The 21,168-nt window shown below is 38.2% G+C and overlaps 1 protein-coding gene across 13 annotated transcripts in view; it reads right to left on the minus strand.

The window, feature by feature from the left end:
* Nucleotides 1-21,168, minus strand: part of FAM184A (family with sequence similarity 184, member A) — a 51,566-nt gene that overhangs the window by 17,215 nt on the left and 13,183 nt on the right. For 9 of the 13 annotated variants that reach the window (XM_005858932.2, XM_005858929.2, XM_005858930.2 and 6 more), the window contains exons 6-12: nucleotides 18,201-18,362; nucleotides 14,630-14,751; nucleotides 14,017-14,167; nucleotides 10,252-10,293; nucleotides 3,567-3,779; nucleotides 1,188-1,341; nucleotides 904-1,031 (exon numbers count right to left, since the gene is read on the minus strand). In XM_005858932.2, coding sequence (XP_005858994.1) covers nucleotides 904-1,031; nucleotides 1,188-1,341; nucleotides 3,567-3,779; nucleotides 10,252-10,293; nucleotides 14,017-14,167; nucleotides 14,630-14,751; nucleotides 18,201-18,362 — 972 coding nt within the window. The remainder of the gene's footprint in view (nucleotides 1-903; nucleotides 1,032-1,187; nucleotides 1,342-3,566; nucleotides 3,780-10,251; nucleotides 10,294-14,016; nucleotides 14,168-14,629; nucleotides 14,752-18,200; nucleotides 18,363-21,168) is intronic. The other 4 variants (XM_005858933.2, XM_014533750.1, XM_005858931.2 and 1 more) reach the window with 1 other exon arrangement.

The following is a 21,168-nucleotide window of genomic DNA, read 5'->3' on the forward strand; positions in this document are numbered from 1 at the left end:
CCCTGATCAGCCCTGCTCTGTGTGTGACAGGGGGTGGCGCCGCAACCTCCCCATCGACCCTGCCTTGAGTGTGACAGGGGGCGGTGCCCCAACCCCCCAATCGGCCCTACCCTGAGCGTGACTGAGGGTGGCATTGCAACCTCCCGATCCGCCCTGCTCTGTGCATGACAGGGGGCGGCGCCCCAACTCCCCAATCGGCCCTGCTCTGAGCCTGACCAGGGGCTGCACCTAGGGATTGGGCCTGCCCTCTGCCACCCGGGAGCAGGCCTAAGCCAGCAGGTCATTATCTCCCGAGGGGTCCCAGACTGCGAGAGGGCACAGGCCGGGCTGGGGGACCCCCCCTCCCCCATCCCCCGAGTGCACAAATTTTTGTGCACCGGGCCTCTATTATAAGGATAATATGCAAATCGACTAAACGGTGGAACGACTGGTCGCTATGACGTGCACTGACCACCAGGAGGCAGACGCTCAACGCAGTAGATGCCTCCTGGTGGTCAGTGTGCTCCCACAGGCGGAGCGCTGCTCAGCCAGAAGCCCTAAGCCAGGCTCACAGCTGGCAAGCGTAGCGGCAGTGGCAGGAGCCTCTCCCACCTCTGCAGCAGTGCTAAGGATGTCTGACTGCCAGCTTAGGCCCACTACCCACAGGTCAGTGGGACATCCCCCAAGGGCTCCTGGACTGCGAGAGGGTGCAGGCTGGGCTGAGGGACCCCCTCCAAGTGCACGAATTTCATGCACTGGGCCTCTAGTAAACCAATAATAGCCTTCATCACACTGTCTAAAAAATCTAGATAGTAAATAATAATAACTTAAAAATACTAATTATAAAATACTTTTCAGAAAATTGTGAACCTTCAAATCTACTCACATTTAAGAAATAATCACAGAACAGAATGTTTTCTCTACCTGTCTCCTGCTGATGTCTATGCTTCTCTCTAACTCCATTTTAGCAGCTGCCAATTCTTGGTGATGATTATGCCATAACAAATCAATTGCAGCTGCATGTTGATGGTTTAGTTCTGAACGTAAAGAAGCTGGAATCCAAGGATAAAAAGAGGTTTAGCATATTTTAAAAAATATTACGGATACATATATTTTAAAAAAAACAAAAAAAATGTGATTTCATGTTAAATTTTTAAGTAGAAGAATGTGCAAATTAATATGACAAGATTATAACCCATTCAGAATACCAAGCATCGCCTTTCCTTCATCTTCTAATTCAAACCGAAGAGTCTGGAGTTCCTGCTCCATTTCTACCCGGAAACCCTCCATTGACTCTCTGTGTGCATCTTTTAATGACTGAAGCTCTGCAGAATGTTTTTGTTGTAAATGATTTTCAAGAGCCTACAATAGTAGAAAGATATTCAAATTATTATGTTAGACTACAGGAAGAAAACTGCAAATAAAAATAAAATAATTACCAAACCCAATTATTACTTAAGAAAAACAGGGCATTTTTAATTCATTTACCAGAAAATTAAATAAAAGATAATCACCATTAAAACATAAATTACTAGAGCCACTATAAACAATAAACTAATCGTCATGAAACTAGTTTGACTCAATATATTGTGTTTGAATTGGAATATGGACTCTCGCCCTAAAGCAGCTTTCAATAAAGACATTTCTAAAGCTGCTAACAGGTGTGAGCCACCTGAAATCAATGAATAATTCTTTCAGACTTAGAAAAAACAAGATGAGGGTATTAACATGAAAAAAACTTCTGATCAGGAAAGAAGAGATGGGGGTGCTTATAAATATCAAATATTGTGTAGCTACCTTCTATAGTCCTTCTTTATGACTGCACTTGTGAACAGAAGTAAAGGCTCTGAGAAGAGGTTGCTGAAAAAGGAAACCAAAGCTTTTTGTGTGATTTGTTTCAAAAGCCTAACCAGAGAGAACAGACTGCATGTGGCTAAGACTAAGGAGGTATATGGCCACAGGGGAAAAGACAGAACTCAGGTACTTCAGGTTTAGAGAGTGAACGGTGCCAGGAGGGGTTTATCTGACTGTAACCTGTCACATAAAAGGTTTCTGGGAAAGATACTGTATTATAACTAGGGCAGCATTTCTTTAATCATTATTCTAAAATGCTGTTTTTACAAATTAGTATTTGGCTACTTTTGTACACTGTTTTAAAAAGTGTTTTTATTTCTGAAAAATAAAACATACGCTGAATAGGGTAAAATACGGGACTTTTAGTTTAGACAACATTACTTGGGTAGCTTGGCTACCTAATGATCAACGATAAAATTGCAGATTCTGATTTCTTTTAAAAATGATTAGTTTTGAAAGGACTGAATGTGTAAAATTAAAGTACTAATATGAGAGCTTTTGTGTTATTCCAATTCACAAATGGCATCCAACGAATAGATTACTTAGCAATGCAATAGGCCTCATTTTTAACCAAAGGAACTTCCTTGACCAGATCAAGAGACTTCATCTTACTGTATTAAGTGAACTGTTTTTAAAAGGATGGAACTTTCTTGTTTTAATTTCTTTATAACATACCTGTTCTTATATAATAGTGCCTGCTCCCACATAAAGAATTAAGAGACAACTTATATCTGTAATGATTATAGATATTGAAAATTATTATTAGTAAAACTGTATTTGTCTATCAATCTTTATCTTAATTACCATAAGGTCCTTAGGAGAAACTGGAAAATACAGTGTTAAGAAATAAACTATACCAAAATTAATCACAGTAAGACTATGTCAAACTACAATTTTAACAAAGAACTGAGTAATGGATATGGGGAGATTCTATATGCATACATCTATTTGATTTAAATATCTCCTGAGTGATTTGTTTATATCACTATTTTTCAGATAGCCTTTGGGCTGTACATAGGGGATTGCGCTATTTTAAAATGTCTGTAATTTCACTGTGAGTTTTGTACATTTTTTCATAAGTGTGAGGAAAAAAATCGGGGTTGAAAAATATATAAATTATTTGGAATACATGTCTTTTGAAGATCCAGCCTGAAAGAGAAACACTAAAAATTTGATGAAAAACTACTGTCATTTCAAGATAGTATTAAGTGATTATAGTGGTTACAGCTCAGTCAGACCATGCTAAACTTATTTAATCACTGTTAACTCTATAACAAACCAGATGGACTATTAGTCTCATCATGAACTCGGCCATGTAATGGAAAACAGATATAATATATAGGCCCTAGTCTAACTTGTCTGCGATAGTGTGTAACTACTGTGTATGTTTAAACACTGTGACCCCTACAGGAAGTCATATACTAGAAAACACCTTGAAATAAAGCCACACACAGTTTCCTCGAGTTAAAACCCTGGTAAGAATTTGAAGGCTAATTACAGTGGGGCATCGACTTACGAGTTTAATTCGTTCTGAGACTGAGCTCGTTAAGCGGTGTTAAGGGGCTCGTTAAGGAGCTCGTTAACTCAAATTACTCTATCAACTCAATGCAAAAAATCTGCTAGAGACAGCTGGTCTCTCAAAAAACTCGTTAGTTGGGACACTCCTAAGTCAAGGCCCCACTGTATTATTAGGCTGCTGGACTTCATTTGAATAGACGTCACATTAATCTTACTCTTTGTTCCTTTTCCTTTTCTTCTTCCATAGTTTGAAACGCAAGGACGTGTGCTTCCTTTAAAGACTTGTGTCTCTGTTGATGTTGTTCCTCTAATTCTTCAAGCTCTTGTGTAAGTCGTTGTCGTTCTTGTGTGAACTGGGCTTGCAGTTGCTGCAAAGAAGTCTGGGACTGGGAAAGCTGTAGCTCCAGGTTCTGTTTCAGCAGGGAGATCTGTGCCACAGGATGGGACACGGTGAAGAAGAAACACAAGGCACATTTCACAAACTCTAATCGAAGCGGGGAAGCATTTCAACGACATCCACTGCCTTAGTAAAACAACTGCCTTAAGAAACTACCTTAAAATGTTTAACATATATCATCGGTATCTAATCTTTAGGTAGTACCGCTTTCAATTCTATTTTTTAGTCGTTATCCTAAAAATAGAATTTAGTAATATTAAGTTTGTAGACTAAAGAACACTGCAGCTCACATTTAGAAATACAATGAACACCTATGTTGTATTGCAATAAATATTCACAATATGAAATTAAAACAAAAGACAACTACTGTATTTAGATTATAGTCACTTCAAAGAGATAGTATGAAAAGTTAAACTGCTTATTTGTGAGGTAGTAATGTTGAGTTGTTTGGACTGTGGGCTCTGAATTAAAATTCTAGCCTCACCACTTACTAGTATCAACACCTCTGTGTGAGAATGAAGTATGTTACTATGCATAGTTGACTTAGAACAGCTCCTGGAATGTAGTAAGTGCTCAATAAATGTTAGCTAAGATGATTTGAGGATTAAAAAGCTACTCTTTAAAAGATTTATCAGCTCATAATTTAGAATCCTTATTTAAAAAAAGATTGAGTTTTTATTTAACTCAAAAACCTTGCAAACCTTCAAGCTTTTTAAAAATCATAACCATCTCACAATCCTCTAGTTATATCCTTATAATAATGACAGGTGCCTTTATTTCACTATTGAAAACTGATTTGTTACTCCTTTTGAAAACAGATATCACCCTCAATGTCTGCATTGCTTCTGGGTGTCTTAAAATACTTAAAATTAAGTCCTTTTTAAAAGATAAAGACACGAAATATGTGTATAAATATATATGTATACTTCCCCTATACAGGAACTACATAGCCATATTCTAACAGAAGTCTGAATCTAAGGGGAGCTGAGGGGAAAGGGATAAAAGTTGTCAAATGTAGTAACTTACGACACAATGTGTGTTCATATGCAAGTAAAACAGCTCCTGTGGCCAGGAAAGCCAATGGGAAGAGGAAGCTTCACAGTGAGCTTTTGTAAAAGGGAAAAGACTCATTTGAGTGATGAAAGGCAGATATAGGCTGCCTCCCATCTCACAGAGGAAGGCACTGGCAAAGGAAGAGAAAGGGTGGAGAATCACTAGAGATGCAAAATAAGAAAGGAGGAACTGGAAGACAGAAAGGTCAGAGGCAAGCAGCAGGAAATGGTCAGAGGCTACAGTGACGTTGGGTGGATAACTAAACGTCTGGCAGGGTTTTCGACAAAGTTCTAAATTGGGCTTAGTTGTAAAGGTTAGCACATGCCTTTATGAAGACAGTCAAGCACTGGTGAGAAATGACATAGCTGACATGGATGTTCAATCCGTTTTAATGTAGTTCCAAAGGAGTGACTACCTATTGAAAGTTACATGAATTCTGCTTAATGATTCCTACACAAACCCAAGGTTTCAGAGGTTATTTCATGTGATTGGAATCTAGTGGAACTGCAGCGCTCTGACTCCACGCAATGCTCCTCTCCCCGTCCCCCACCTCACCCGCACCTTTAAGTGGCAGGAGCACCCATGATTTACAGACGGAAATAAACCCTGCAAGTGTGAAAATGGCAGGAGAATGTCACAGCACAGCTCAGGCCACACTTGGAATTAGGAACCCAAGACAAATTATACTCTGTGATTTCTCACCATTTTATGCAAAGAAGATCAGGATGAAATGAGCAGTAAGGACAACCCAGAAAGAAAAAAATAATAAATCACAAAATGGTAAAAGGCAACAAAAATGTGTGTTTGTGAACACGGATATGTAACTAGCAGTCATTTTCTTCTCAGCGAGCTGGTTCTTGAAACAGAGAAGGAACCAACCCACTGTCTTCCCCAAATCAACTCTAGTCCCAGGCCGAGCATGGGAACTCATGTGACTGCCATGTGACAACCTGTCAGAACACATGTAAGGAAAAGACTATGTTGCATGGGAAAAAAAGGATTGGTAATCAAAGCTATTACCTGGCTCTTGTCCAAGTGAGGACTAAAACCCACCCAGCGGAACAACTGCTCACCAAGCTGTCTGCCCTGGTATGCATGTGTCCACCCAAAGAGAATGGGCATGTATTTCTGATGTGCACATAGGCACCACCATATGGGCTAGCAGTGGCCCTGGATCCTGTCCTCCAATTAAGTGTGCACTTAGGTTAGTAAGAAACGAATCAGTTCCCAGCAGTGCCTCTTAATTCAGTAATATCTCCTTCAAAAGTTCACACATCAAAAAGAGCTCCCGCCCTGACCTGTTTGGCTCAGTGGATGGAGCGTCAGCCTGCGGACTGAAAGGTCCCAGGTTCGATTCCGGTCAAGGGCATGTACCTTGGTTGCAGGCAACATCCCCAGTGGGGGGTGTGCAGGAGGCAGCTGATCGATGTTTCTCTCTCATCGATGTTTCTAACTCTCTATCCCTCTCCCTTCCTCTCTGTAAAATAATCAATAAAATATATTTTAAAAAAAACAAAAACAAAAAAACAACAAAAAGAGCTCCCATGTTAATTTGACTACAATTTGACTCACAGTTGAACTATTTAAGGATGAAACTTATGAAGAAATATGACATTTAAAATGAATGAAATACAGTGATGTAATAGTTATACATTTAAAATCTAGCACTCTCTCAAACCTCACCAGCTTAAATAAAATACATTTAAATATTTAAATATACTTAAATATTTTACATCATAATATACTTTACCTTGAAAGGACTCCAAAGAAATATTTTTCATTTTAGAATATATGATTAATCTTTGTCTCTATACTCAAGAAAATATAAAGTATGTACAAAAAGACATTATCATGCAATTTAGTGTTCAAATATACTTAGTTTAGATATTTTATATTAACTTTGAAAGCACACCAAAGTAATATTCAGGCTATCTAAAATCTTCGGATTCATGCTCAAGACAGTAACATGAACTAGATGCAGAAAGCTTTTATCATGCAATGCAGCATCAAAATTTATTTTGTTATTCTTACAAATAAGTTAGTCGAATTGCATCAAATTGTCAGCCTTTATTCAGCATGAAAATGACATGAACTTTAAAAGACAAATAATGAGCAAAGCAATGTCAAATGAACTAATGTTTAACAGGTGAGTATACTTAATGGAAATATACATTAATATAAAACTTCACTAATTCAAAATAAATGAGAACAAAGATGGATTTTACATTCAATAGTTTGGGCAATCTTAATCAATAGGTTTGTGACAGAATTATAGAAAGGCATTTGTTGAATAAATGAATGAGAAACAGTAATTGCTTCAAATTACATATTTAAAGTCTGAAGTATGTGGTATTAGTCCTTATACATTTGTTATAATTTTAAAATTTAATACTTTTTATTTTGTTAATTTTAAATAAACCAAAAAGAATCCTTATTTCAGAAAAAATTTTAATCCTCATTTTAAAAATTCTTGCCACAGCAGTTTAGATATGAATTATATAACACTAGAGGCCCGGTGCACAAAAATTTGTGCACTTGGGGGTGGGGGGGTCCCTCAGCCCGGCCTATGCCCTCTTGCAGTCTGGGACCCCTCGGAGGATGTCCACCTGCTGGCTTAGGCCCGCTCCCTGGGGGGATCGGGCCCAAGCTGGCAGTCAGATATCCCTCTGGCAGCCTGGCAGCCCTCGGTGGATGTCTACTTACCAGCAGGGAGCAGACCTAAGCTGCAGTCGGACATCCTTAGTGCTGCTGAGGAGGTGGGAGAGGCTCCCATCACCACTGCTGTGCTGGCAGCCATAGCCTGGCTTGTGGCTAAGCAGAGCTCCCCCTGTGGGAGCACACTGACCACCAGGGGACAGCTCCTGCATTGAGCATCTGACCCCTGATGGTCAGTGTGTGTCATAGTGACCAGTCATCCCCAGCCCGTTCTGCTGTTAGGGTCAATTTGCATATTACCCTTTTATTATATAGGATACTGACTGATCAACAGGTACCAGATACTTTGCAAACAATTTTAAAGGCCAAACTGCACTGATAGTAAGCTCTACCTTTTGATTTCTACCACTTAACATACTGTTGTTTTCTGAAAATAAGATATTGTAAAAATTTCAAAAGGAAAAATTAAAATAAAAAAACATGGACATATTTTTTGAAGAAAGGAAAGCTTGACCTATTTCCTACAGATCAGTTTCATAAGGATTCTGTGCCTCAACAATGGTGCTCAAGAGCTCCTTGAAAACAGCAACTGAAACATCAAACCTGAGGTACTGGATATGCCAGGATGTCAATATGGGGCCTGGCATTAATTACCTATAACATTTGGTTGTTGATGCATTGTTGGTGGTTTTTGTCCCTCCAAAAATATCGTCTTGTTACATAAATGAAAGAATACAAAAAATATACAAATAATCTGTCCTCAAAACAAAGCAGTTTGTGAGGTAATAAATGTAATCTGTGGTTCTCAAACCTGTCTGTGTATCAGAATCATCTCTGTAGATTTGAATAAGTATATTTGCCCAGGCCCTGACCCCTTGATATTCTGATTTACAGGGTCTAGAATTGGGCCCAGGCCACCTGACATATTTTTATTCTATATTACCAATGTAGTAAGTGTTGATTGTGAAAAAATTTTAAAAATATAGGAGTTATAAAATAAAAGGGAAAGTCTCTTTCATTTCCTTTCCTTGCCAAATCCCAACCCCTAAGGGCAACCAGATACAATGACTTCTCTCTCTCTTGCTAGAATTGCCTGTTTTGTTTTCTTTCACTGATTTTACTGCATCATGTGCAAGTGACTGGACGATTTTCACCAAATGTAGAGAAGACATCTGTCATGATCTGACAAAACAGTGGCTACGTCTTACACACAAAAGTTACCTTGGGGTCCCAGGGCACAACTCAGGAGAACAGTGAGTGCTTAACATCCAAAGTAGCTGAGACAGACCCACAGGCTGCAGAATGGGGCAGACACGCCCACGTGCATTGCACAGAGGGATAAAGACGACGTCAAATGTAAAACCATGAGGTGTCCTGACCTGCAGGTGTTGTTATGTGATGGAGTGGCTTTTCACACACCCAACGCTATGTAACTTTCTCCAAGATGAATACATGCATGGATTTATCTAACAATGGTTAATGATTTTTCCATTAGGGAGGCCGGTGAGTTTGTGGTTTTACAGGTTGGTTTTTCCCGTCACAGTGGTATTTATAAAGTACACATATCCACAATCCCCATCCTTTTCAATGACTACACAGAATTTCTAGTGTAGACACTGTTCCTTGCCTGCCCAAGAGCCAATCTCCCCCTTTCCTTTCTTCCCGGTTAGCTGACTTGAGTTTTAGGGATTGAATAGAAATCCCTATCTTAAAGAAGGTAAGAAAGTCACAGAAATCTAATTACAAGGACATGCCAACCTGCTTTAGTTAATAAGGTAAAGGAAGTATGGGGGACCTGGGGGAAAGACGTCCTGATCAAAGTTTAAAAAGCACCTAAGGAGAGCCTCTTGCATTAGCACGGTTGGTCAGGACATGATGGCAGGAGTTGGAGCAGCCATGTTGCCCCTATGACACGGCAAACTTAAGGTCAAAAAGCTAACACAGTGTGCATGGCAAAGCGGAAGTACAGAAAATACCTGAGTTCTGAACTAAGTATCTTGACAGCCACTGTCAACTGGGTGCTCTGCTGTTTGTAGTCAAATGCATCCTAACAGACATAATTCCAGAATATAATACACACAAATTACTTTAATCCTTCTTGATGGAAATTTGGATCATCTCACCTAGTTTTGCTGTTACAAATCTCTCTCTCTCTCTCTCTCTCTCTCTCTCTCTCTCTCTCACACACACACACACACACACACACACACACACACACACACACGTACGTCCCCCCAAATAAAAAACCAAACAGTTCAATTCCTGATCAGGGCACATGCTCAGGAGTGTGTGTGTGTGTGGGAGGCAACCTATTGATGTTTCTCTCTCTCTCTCTCTCTCTCTCTCTCCCCCATCTCCCTCCCTCTCTCTCTAAAATTAATTTTAAAAGTCTATTGATACTAATTTTTCAAAAAATAAACTAGTTAACAAAAGAAGAAATACATTTATATTTATTTCCAATTCTATGATAGTCAACTAGTTAATAGTTTTTCAAAAACATTACTGTATCTTACAAAGTAAATATTAAAATAATGAATTTTATGTGTGAGATATGAAATCTTGCTTGGCTTTATAACAAAATATAAGCTTACTAATACAATGCAGTAGATGTATGCACATACACAGAGAATGGCTTAAAGTTAGAAGCTTTTATTACCCATATACAAAAAACATATCTTATTGAAAAAAAAAGTGCATTTTTGTATAAGTTTAAGCTCTAAAGCAGTGATGATGTTAATGCAAAATCAAAAGTGCAACATGCCCTTGTGTACAAACTGTAAGTGCCGCTCACTTACATTGTTGATAGATTTATGCAAAGCTTCACCCAGAGAGTGCCGCTATGAAGAAAAGATCACAGGAATAAAGGGAAACATTCAGAAACCAACTCAGTGAAAGAAAGAGGGGGTAAGAGGGAGAGTAAAGCACAAAACATTATAACGTACTCAAGAAAAAGTAAGTTGAAAACAGTTCTGAGAAAGAAATTAGACAAAAAGGAATTTAAGACTTACAGTATAAATTATCTGTTGTCTTTTAAAACAGTGTCTGATGTTTGTGGGCTGGCAGACTTACCTATGCAAAATATCAAAGGCTGGTACATTTAACCAGAGTTCACTTTTAAAGTTGATGGTTATTGAAGGAACTACAAGGCATATTACTGTCCCAAATGCCTCCCAGAAATCTACAATCTATTGCTTCAAAGTATTACACTCAGTATTGATGTTGATTCATGAAGGATTTCTCTAAAGAGAAACGAGCAGATGAGAAGTGATACACTAACTCCATTGACTACATAATTCTGGGGCCAGAAAACAAATAAGAGATTATCATTGAAAATGTGAAGATGAATAGTAAGCTGGTTTTGTACTGGGGGAAAGAAAAAAGAGATTCCCTCATATCTTTTCAATCCTATTATCTATTACATATCTGGGAAATTTATTTACCATCTGGGTTCGTTTTACAGAAGTTCACTGAAATTCTGAGTGAAAAACCACTGGAAAAAACGCTATGCACTCTCTCTACCCCCAAATATGGAAAAAAATGTGAATTCTGTTTCAACTGCTTTACTTTTTTGCCCTTCAAAATACAAAATAACATTAAAAATTTTTATTACTAATATAAATAGAAAAGTTCCTGTAAAATGGTATTTTCTTTGGACAATAATCAAATTTTCAGACAGAACACGATTATCTTTTTTCCCATAATGTGATTTATTCCTTGGCGTGTCACAAAGTAAAGCCAGATTTTATTTGGTAAATAATTTTTTACTAATAACTTAACTAACATATTCTAGGATAGAGTTTACTGGAGTTGACAAAAATAACTTGAGAAAAAGATTAACTTTCTATTTGATTACTCCATAACTTCTCAATCTAAACTTTCTCACACTTTTATACATACTAACTATATTAATTTTATTTTTACTTTTTTCTTATTCTCATACTATTAATATTCTTCACATACTAATGAGACCCTTAACTTTCCAGACTTCATAAAACTTAAGAAAATCTGAAAGATTTTTAGTTATAGTTTTATACCTCTTTGTAGTTCTCAGAACTGATGTCCCAGGACTAGGAGTTAATCTAAAATGTATAGCACTTGCTTATGAAGTATATTTTATTTTTCACTCTTTTAGGTATCATGATACAAAATTACACATGTTATTGAAGATTCCTGAATGAATTGGAAAATTAACCAGTGTGACAAATCAGAGTGGCATGCCAGTTCTTCCCTTAGGGATTTTAGACTTTATACAACAGAAGTATACTTGAATCTAAATTCAAATGGTCAACTACCTCTGTCAGCATACAGGTGCAGGCCTTGGAACTATCTAAACCAGTGATGGCGAACTTTTTGAGCTCGGCGTGTCAGCATTTTGAAAAACCCTAACTTAACTCTGGTGCCCTGTCACATATAGAAATTTTTTGATATTTGCAACCATAGTAAAACAAAGATTTATATTTTTGATATTTATTTTATATATTTAAATGCCATTTAACAAAGAAAAATCAACCAAAAAAATGAGTTCGCGTGTCACCTCTGACACGCGTGTCATAGGTTCGCCATCACTTATCTAAACCAAAAGGCATGGTCCCTAAGCTATGACCTGGGGTGACTTACATCACAGACCTAGCAATGGCAACCAGGAAAGGCACAACTAGTGCTGTTGGGTGGCAATACCGTTAATAGTTAACACATAAATGAAGTAAGATTTATAATTCATTTTAAAAATATTTACTAGAGCAGTATTATATTCCAGGAAATATCATAAGCAGAGTGAGGAAACAATTGAAAAACAGTAAAACAAATACACAATAGGAAATGACTGGAGGTGATACTGGGTTGATGGCAAAGACAGATGTTTTTAAAGAAGTGACAATAAACTTGGAATTAATGAAGGAGCCAGACACAAAATGAGATGATCTTGGGAGAAGAGCGTATGGGCAAATGGATCAGCTCCAACATCCTGAGGTGGAAGTAAGCTCGGAGTAACTGAGCATGTGCGTATGTGCGAGCCACGGTGCTGTTTGTGAGGCTGAAATGAGATGGGAGGCATCTGCAGGGGCAAGTTGGCTTCAGGTCTTGTTGGAAAATGAAGGAGTCGGAATAAGAGCCTTAATTCAATGGCGTGCCCTGAGAGAATTCTAAGCAGGAGAATGGCACGATCTGATTTACATTATAAAAGATCACTTTGGCCCAGCCAGCATGGCTCAGTGGTTGAGCTTCTACCTATGAACCAGGAGGTCATGGTTAGATTCCCCATCAGGGCACATGCCTGGGTTACAGGCTCAATCCCCAGTGTGGGGCGTGTAGGAGGCAGCCGATCAATGATTCTCTGTCATCATTGATGTTTCTACCTCTCTTTTCCCCTCTCCCTTTCTCTCTGAAATCAATAAAAATATATTTAAAAAAAATTATTTTTAAAGATCACTGAGTTCTGTGAGAAAAGTGAAATCGGGGAGGTCAGGTAGGAGGCCATTATAACAGTGACTTGGACTAGTGTTTGCTGAGGGAATTGGAAGTGGAGGGAGCTGGATATGTTTTGGATGTAGAATAAAGAGGACTGACAGATTATGGAAGAGGTAAAAAAATTAGAAATTAAGGATGACTCTTCATTTTTTTGTTTTGAGCAACAAGCTGTGCCAAGAAATGAAGATGCTGGGATGATAGATGGAGAGTGAAAATCAATACTTCTGAGTCAGACATGCGAAGTCTGAGATGCCTATTAGCCAACCAAGTGATTCTGAGTTCAGGATAAGAGGTCAAGGCTGGAGGTTTAACTTTATAAGCCACTGACATATAGATGGTATTTAAACCGCAAGACTGGATGATGTCACCCTAAGTGTCTGTTTAAAAGAATACTGGATGAACTAAAAAATCTATATGCAAAAATATTATTTGGCAAGCATTCTACATGAATAGACCCATGTTCATAAAAAACTGATGCCCTATATAATAGTCAATTTGTTTTAAAGCATCTTAAGCTTCTTGTTAATTTTTCACTCAGTCCCCCAACTCCCCCCACCCTGCATCTGTCAACCATCAGTCTGTTCTCTGTATCTACGAGTCTGCTCTATGTCATTTGTTCATTTATTTTGTTCTTTAGATTTCACATAGAAGTGAATCATATGGTATTTGTTATTCTCTGTCTAATTTCACTTAGCATAATACCCTCTAGATTCAACCATGCTGTAGCAAATACAGTAGTAAGATTTTATTCTTTTTTATGGCTGAGTAATATTCCATTGTATATAATATGTACTACAACTCTTTTTACCCGCTTGTCTATTGATGGACACTTTAATAACTATGTATGGTGCCAGGAGCATACTTGAAATATTGGGGGGATCACTTTGTAAAGTGCACGACTGTATAACCACTCTGTTGTACACCTGAAACTAAAACAAAATAATATCAAATGCCAACTATAATTGAAAAATAACATTTAAAAGAAAAGAAAAATAACAAAATACAGTGAACTAACACACAATGTTGTATAATATTTCCCTAGCTAGAGAATGACAAGGAAAATAGAACTTTATAATATACAGACTCTCAATTACCTGGTTTAAGAGATCTTCTACTTTCTTCTGCCACGAATCTCTGGCTGCATTTTTCTCACGCTCTTTTAACTGAAAAAGTTGAGACATTGCTGACTTCTTATCCTCTTCATGTTGAAGTCTTAGCTCTTCACGAAGTTTAGAACACTCTTGTCTAGAATAAAACAAATGCATTTCCTTTATAAAGAGACTTATTTATCTCAATAACTGTAGTGTAGTTGTTCACATGTTTCCTAAGTAATTAATCCTCCTCAAAAGTCAACTCAGAATAGGAGTTGATTATTGTATAGTTAGGGACTAGAAGGTAAATTGGTGACTTACCCAAGATCATGGGTTTATCAGTTTATCAGTGGCAGAATAGGTACTAGAACAAATAAAGTCTTCTGACTTCAGGTTAGTACTCTTTCTGTTTTATATTCAAGGAAATGAAATCAGAAAACAGCAATCTGTATTCAAGCAGGAAAAAAAATTCCAATTTCTCTGCATCTAATCATGGGAAAAACTCATTGAAAATGCCGCTACTACGTCTTTAACAGGAAGACAGTATAAGCCACAGAGAAAAACATTTTCTGCACATCTGCATTGATGAGCTTACATTAAGGAGTAAAAACTGTACCTAAGATTTTCAGTCCATTTGATTTCTAGGTCCTGGGCCATTTTGTCCACCCTGAGCGTCTCCTCTCCCTTCAGGGCAGCCAGTGTTTCTTCATGCTGTTGCCTTTCTCGGTCTCGCTCACTCTGAGGAACAAAAACTCTTCAGTAAAGACTAGTCTTCAAAAGCCAAGTCACTGCTGGTTATTTCAAATCAGCAGAGTGCATGCATCGTAACAAATTCTTACAGCACAATAACTGGCAGTGTGATCTATGATAATTACTTGAGATTTTCTGACAATAAAATATATGGTACACATTCTATCATTTAAATGTCCTTGTGCAAAGTAGCTTTTATTAAGGTCTATAAATTTAAAAGTTACTTTAAGTAGTTTCAAGACAGCATAATTAATAATCCTAACTAAACCTTCCATATCATGGGTATGTGACTATTAGTCGATTATCTTTACATGTGTGCACATTACATACACAGATAAGTTATTCAAATTCACTCATATTCACATTCAAAAGTATGCTATTTATTCAAAGCTTAAGCATTATTGCTGTACCCCCACTGATATGATTAAAATAATTATGAGAAATTTAGGCTACTGAGTATTTTTACTATATAACCTCAAACCAGTGGCCCGTGTGTTTGGTGTTATGGTAATATGATACGATATATATGAAATCCCTCTAGATTAGCATAAACCAAGTGGCTCTCTGGAGCCTGGGGCTGGAGGTGACCTTTTGGACAACACTGGCAACCATCATCCCTGCCAGCACTGCAGCTATTCCTAGGGTACAAGAGAAGAACAGATGATGGCCCCTCCTTCATTATCACAACAACTCGCTCAGGATCACCCACCTGCTGACTGCAGTTGTTAAGGGGTAAATGGGAAAGAAGCAAGTCAATTGGAAACTGCCATTCCACACTGTTAACCTGGCTATTAAGCAGTGAGTACTAAATTCAACGCAGCACTTTATTAGACAGTGCAAGAGTGGGGGGAAAGGTTAAAGATAACACACCCTTGCTCTTAAGGAAATTTCCCAAGTTGTGGTAAACTATAATGCAGCACCTATATTTTCTCAATTAAAACTGTCCAGCAGATCAGCAACTGAACAGTTGATAGAGTTTTGCTTAAAATATGTATCATGTTCTACTATGTGACAGAAGAACAATGTAAATATGAGCAAGAACCTGAAGTAAATGAAAGGGAATCCCTACGTCTAATTCTCAGTGCCAAGATGGGGTGGAGGGGGAAGGCCACCAGGATTAAATGCCCCGAAGGCAGGAAACAGGCTGCGGCAAAGCTAGGGACACAGATCCTCCATGTTTCCATATCAAAACAATTTATATTCTACCAACATTCATTAGAAATATCTCCGCAGTTTATTTTTAAGTATATTTTTACCACCTCATTTTTTATTGAAGTATCACTGACATACCATATTATATTAGTTTCAGGTATACAACATAGTGACTCAACAATTATATACCTTATAAAATGATCATCATGATGCTTAGCAAGATCTGTCACTGTATTTATACTATCATCTTCCTGTTACTTTTGACAACGAAAAAAACCACATCTTAATACAGTTTAGTCAGCTTTATGCCACAGAATGCTAATGTTGAGATTATAGTCAATATGTTTGGCATCACATAAATATATTAAGTTGCGTATTACACTAGCTCTAAATTCTAACTATTCCTTGTTACATATTAATGCTCATATCACATAGCCACTAGAGACAGGTAAACAGAAGGAAAAAAAGATTTAAAGAGAATCAATTTATTTTGTCACAGAATTTAAAAATAAAATGTAATTAGTATTCAAAGTTTTTTGTTTTGTTTTTTAATATATTTTTTATTGATTTCAGAGAGGAAGAGAGGAGAGAAAAATAGAAACATCAATGATGAGAGAGAATCCTTGATTGGCTGCCTCCTGCACACCCCACACTGGGGATTGAGCCCACAACCTGGGCATGTGTCCCGAGCGGGGATTGAACCGTGACCTCCTAGTTCATAGGTTGACGCTCAACCACTGGAGCCATGCCAGCCGGGCAGTATTCAAAGTTTTGTATTTATAAAAATATAACTACACCTTAGATATAAGTAGAATTATATATATATATCCATAAACAAGCTATAGCCACTAAAGTTTCTTGTTTATATGCTTTTGAACTGTCATCAATTCTAAGTCAAAAAAAATTGAAATGTTAAATAAAAGGCAATATTTACTGTGTGCTATTTTGCTAAGCACTGTTTTGTAAATGTTTTATCTCATTTAATTACTACCAGAGTGGTGTGAAGTATATTATTTCCCCCCACCAACTGATCTGATGAGGAAATCGAGGGTTAGAATAAATAACAAGCCAAAAGTTACATACTAAGTGGTGGATCCCTCTTTGGGCAGGGGGTGCAGGGGTGGTGAGAGATCAACCAAAGGACTTGTATGCATGCATATACTAAGCATAACCAATGGACACAGACAACAGGGGGGTGAAGGCCTGTGCTGGGGGCAGGGGCAGGCTGGGAAAGGTCAATGGGGGGAAAAGGGAGCATATGTAATACTGTCAACCAATCTGACTTCAGAGCCCATCTGAGTTCTTCACCTCTCTGAAAGAAAAAGAACTCCCTGACTACTATTCCCCTGGTTTTATGGATTCTTTTCTTTCCTGTCTAAGGCAGTCTAAATATTCGCTCTGCACCATGAGAATGGAAGGGGAAAGACAGCCCTTTCTGAAATGCGTAGTCACAGAGAATCACTCAGTTGCTATACGTGAGAGTTTTAACTCTTACCAGTAAAATTGCATACAAATTGCTATGGGCTGAACTGTGTCCCCAAAATACATGTGGAAGTCCTAACCCCCCAGTATCTCGGAGTGTGACCTTACTTGGGAATAGGGTCAGTACAAATGTAAAGAGTTAAGATGAAGTCACACTGGAGTAGGGTGCGCCCTTAATTCAGTAAGACTGGTGTCCTTACAAGACGTGAGGACACAGGGAGAATGCCATGTGAAGACAGAGGAAGAGACTGAAGTTGTGCTGTCATTAATACAAGGAATGCCTTGGGCTACATGAGCTGGAAAAGGCAAGGAAGGACCCGCCAGTAGAGATTTAAGAGGGAGAATGGCCCTGAAAATATCTTTTTTTTTAATGGACTTTTAAAAAAGAACAGTTTTATTGATTTTTAGAGAGAGAGGATGGGAGAGGGAAAAAGAGAGAGAAATAGCGACGTGAGAGCACCTAGATAGGCTGCCTCCTGCACGCCCCCTGCCACCAAGGATCGAGCCTACAACCCGGCATATGCCCTGGACGGGAAATCAAACCAGCAACCTCCCAGTGCCCAACCAACTGAGCCATATCGGCTAGGGCAACAACATCTTGATTTATACTGTCATCTTCTAGAACTATGAGGACAAATACCTGTTGTATTAAGCCACCCAATTTGAAGTCCTTTGTTACGGTAGCCCTAGTAAAGTAAAACACTAAATTATATGTAATGGGATTTTCATAACTTTGAAGCCAAGTGACTAAATGGTATTTTTTACCTTGCTGATGTTCAGATTATACCAGGATTAGGACTTACCTCAACTTTTAATAGAGCATCCTTGGCCTCCTTCAGCCTGCTTTTAGTCAAGTCAAGCTCATTCTGAAGTCTTCCTTGGGAGTCCTGGAGGCTAGCAATGAGTCCTTCCGCCGAGCCCAGCCCTTGTTCACTTTTCCTTACCAGGTCTTGGAGGCGGCCAACCTGCAAGTAAATAGAGTACTTTTAACATACCTCATTGTATTCCACTGGCAAAACAGTCCCATTTATATTCTTAAAGTCTTGCCCCAGCTGGTTTGGCTCAGTGGATAGAGCGTCAGCCTGGGGACTGAAGGGTCCCGGGTTCGATTCTGGTCAAGGGCCCATGCCCGGGGTTGAGGGCTCAATCCTCAGTAGGGGGCATGCAGGAGGCAGCCAATTGATGATTCTCTCTCATCATTGATGTTTCTATCTCCTTCTCCCTTCCTCTCTGAAATCAATAATATTTTTTTTTTACAAAGACGGCCTTATTCATGGTTGCCCCCTTTCATGACAATCATGTAAATAAATGGATATAACTCAAGCTCCTGGTTTAAAAAAGAGAAATACAGGTTCTACCATATAATCAAATGCTTATACAAAGGATTTGAAGCAAGATTAAGATTTTATGAAAGATTGAGAAAAAAGGTATTTTTTGATAAAAAATATTTTTAAACTGCTTTTAAAAATCAAATCACATAGTTCATTTGAGACCAGTTCTCATGCTATTTTTTTTTTGATTTTTTTACAGAGAGGAAGGGAGAGGGATAGAGAGTTAGAAACATCAATGAGAGAGAAACATTGATCAGCTGCCTCCTGCACACCTCCCACTGGGGATGTGCCCGCAACCAAGGTACATGCCCTTGACCGGAATCGAATCTTCAACCTTTCAATCCGCAGACTGACGCTCCATCCACTGAGCCAAACCGGTCAGGGCTCTCATGATAAGTTTAGGTCAATATTGATAAGCTGCAAATATATCATAAATTCAAATAAGTTATAATTTCTATGATTTCATACAAAATTTGTCTCATGAAATTGTTAAAAGTTGACTTTTAGGAGTTAATAGACAATTTGTTAAATAAGCAAAGCAGATCGATACCCTCAAATTATAAGAACTAAAACCAATAAATGAAATATTTTAAATTATCTAGGAAAATACTATGAAGCAAAGATTTCATTTTTATATCATTACCAAGCCTATCAAGACTATGAAAATGAAAACTGTGCTCTGACCAGTGTGGCTCAGTTGATTGAGCATCGTCCCATACACTGAGAGGTTGCAGGTTCAATTCCCTATCAGGGCACATGCCCGGGTTGTGGGCTCGAATCCCCAGTAGGGGGTGTGCAGGAGGCAGCCGATAGATGAGCCGATCGATTATGTTTCTCTCTCATCAATGTTTCTATCTCTCTATCCCTCTCCTTTGCTCTCTCTCTCTCTAAAAATCAATAAAGAAGCATTTAAAAAAATCAAGTAAGTTCAACATTAGAGATAATCCTAAATTTATAAAAATAACTAAGACTCTAGAGACTGAACAAATGTTTGTTTAAATAGGCAAAAACTTTAAAATTCTGCGCAAATAGGAATTACAAACATGGACGTGAGTACAAGCCCCACCCCCAAGCAAGCACCATGTATTTTACTGAGCATCTTCTAAACACTTCCCGTTTCCCTTAGGATAACATCCAAAATCTTTCCCGGTTCTCCCAAGGCCTCCGTGGCATAGCCCCTCTCTCTAGCCTTAGCTTGGCAACTCTCCACCTCCTTGGTCTTTACACTCATTGGGAAAAAGAGTGGCACATGGGTAGGAATTGGGTTCTGAAATCATACTGCCTGAACTGGAATTCTGGCCTTATCCACTTACTATGTGACTTTGGAAAGTGACAACTTTTTGTGACTTAGGAGAGACTGTATAAAATAATGCCTGAGGCATATTAAGAACTAAATAAAAATTATTATCACTGCAGCTGCCATCATGCTCCATCTATATCGGCATCCTTCCAGTTCCTAGAAACTTCTCATGCCTCAGGGCCTTTGCATAAGCTCTCCTCAGTTTATTCTCTGGCAAACCCCTATTAACCACTTATCACCATTTTGTAATATACATCAGACTTGTTATTACTTGTTTCCATATCTGTCTTTTCGTATAATAGGGACCATACCTGGCTTATTCAACTCTGTAACCACAGTGTATAATTCAGTGCTTTGGTCCCTAATACCATTCAATATTTATTAAATAAATGAATGAATCAGTAACAGAAAAAGTCCATATATTCTTACTAGCAATTAAGAAGAAATAAAATCTCTTTTCATCTCAATCTGTAAATATTAAACTCCTAAAAGAACCTTCAATGCCTTCACCCTCCCGACCTATGGTATAAGCAGAAAACAGCAATCCCCCTCACCTCTGATAGCAGCCCCAGAGCATGGAAAGGAGAGCAAGGATGCCTCTGTGTGGGTTAGGAAGCGATTTCTACTCCTCCAGAGGCAGACAGAGTTCTGTGGAAATTTTTAAGTTGTTTCTAAATTTCTTCCACTGTAAACACTGCTGAAATTTTTTCAGTAATCCTCAATTATTCACTATGGTTAAATACCAGAACTGAAACTGGTGAATCAAAGGACATGCCCACCTTAAGGCTTTTAAACATGCTGCTAAATTCCTTTCCAAGAAAATGGCATGACTTTATAATCTCATCTATAAGCAGCTTTCAAGTGCTTATTTCTCCACCCTTATCAACACCACTGCATGGCCTCACTTAATTTTTTAATCATTGTCAATTTCATGGTAATGAAAATAGCATCTCACTGATTTCATTTCCAGTTTTTAAATGGTAGTGATGTTTAAATTTTTTGATGTTTTTTAGCTCATTAAAAAATGGGGGTGCCTGTTTTTCTCCTACAGTTTTATACACTTTTAAGGTATTAAAGACATAAATTTTTGCTTCTCATACAATGTATGAGAAATCTATTATTATATAAAAAAAGATTATA

The sequence above is a fragment of the Myotis brandtii genome, unplaced genomic scaffold, assembly GCF_000412655.1.
Source record: "Myotis brandtii unplaced genomic scaffold, ASM41265v1 scaffold123, whole genome shotgun sequence".
Taxonomy (NCBI): Eukaryota; Metazoa; Chordata; class Mammalia; order Chiroptera; family Vespertilionidae; genus Myotis; species Myotis brandtii.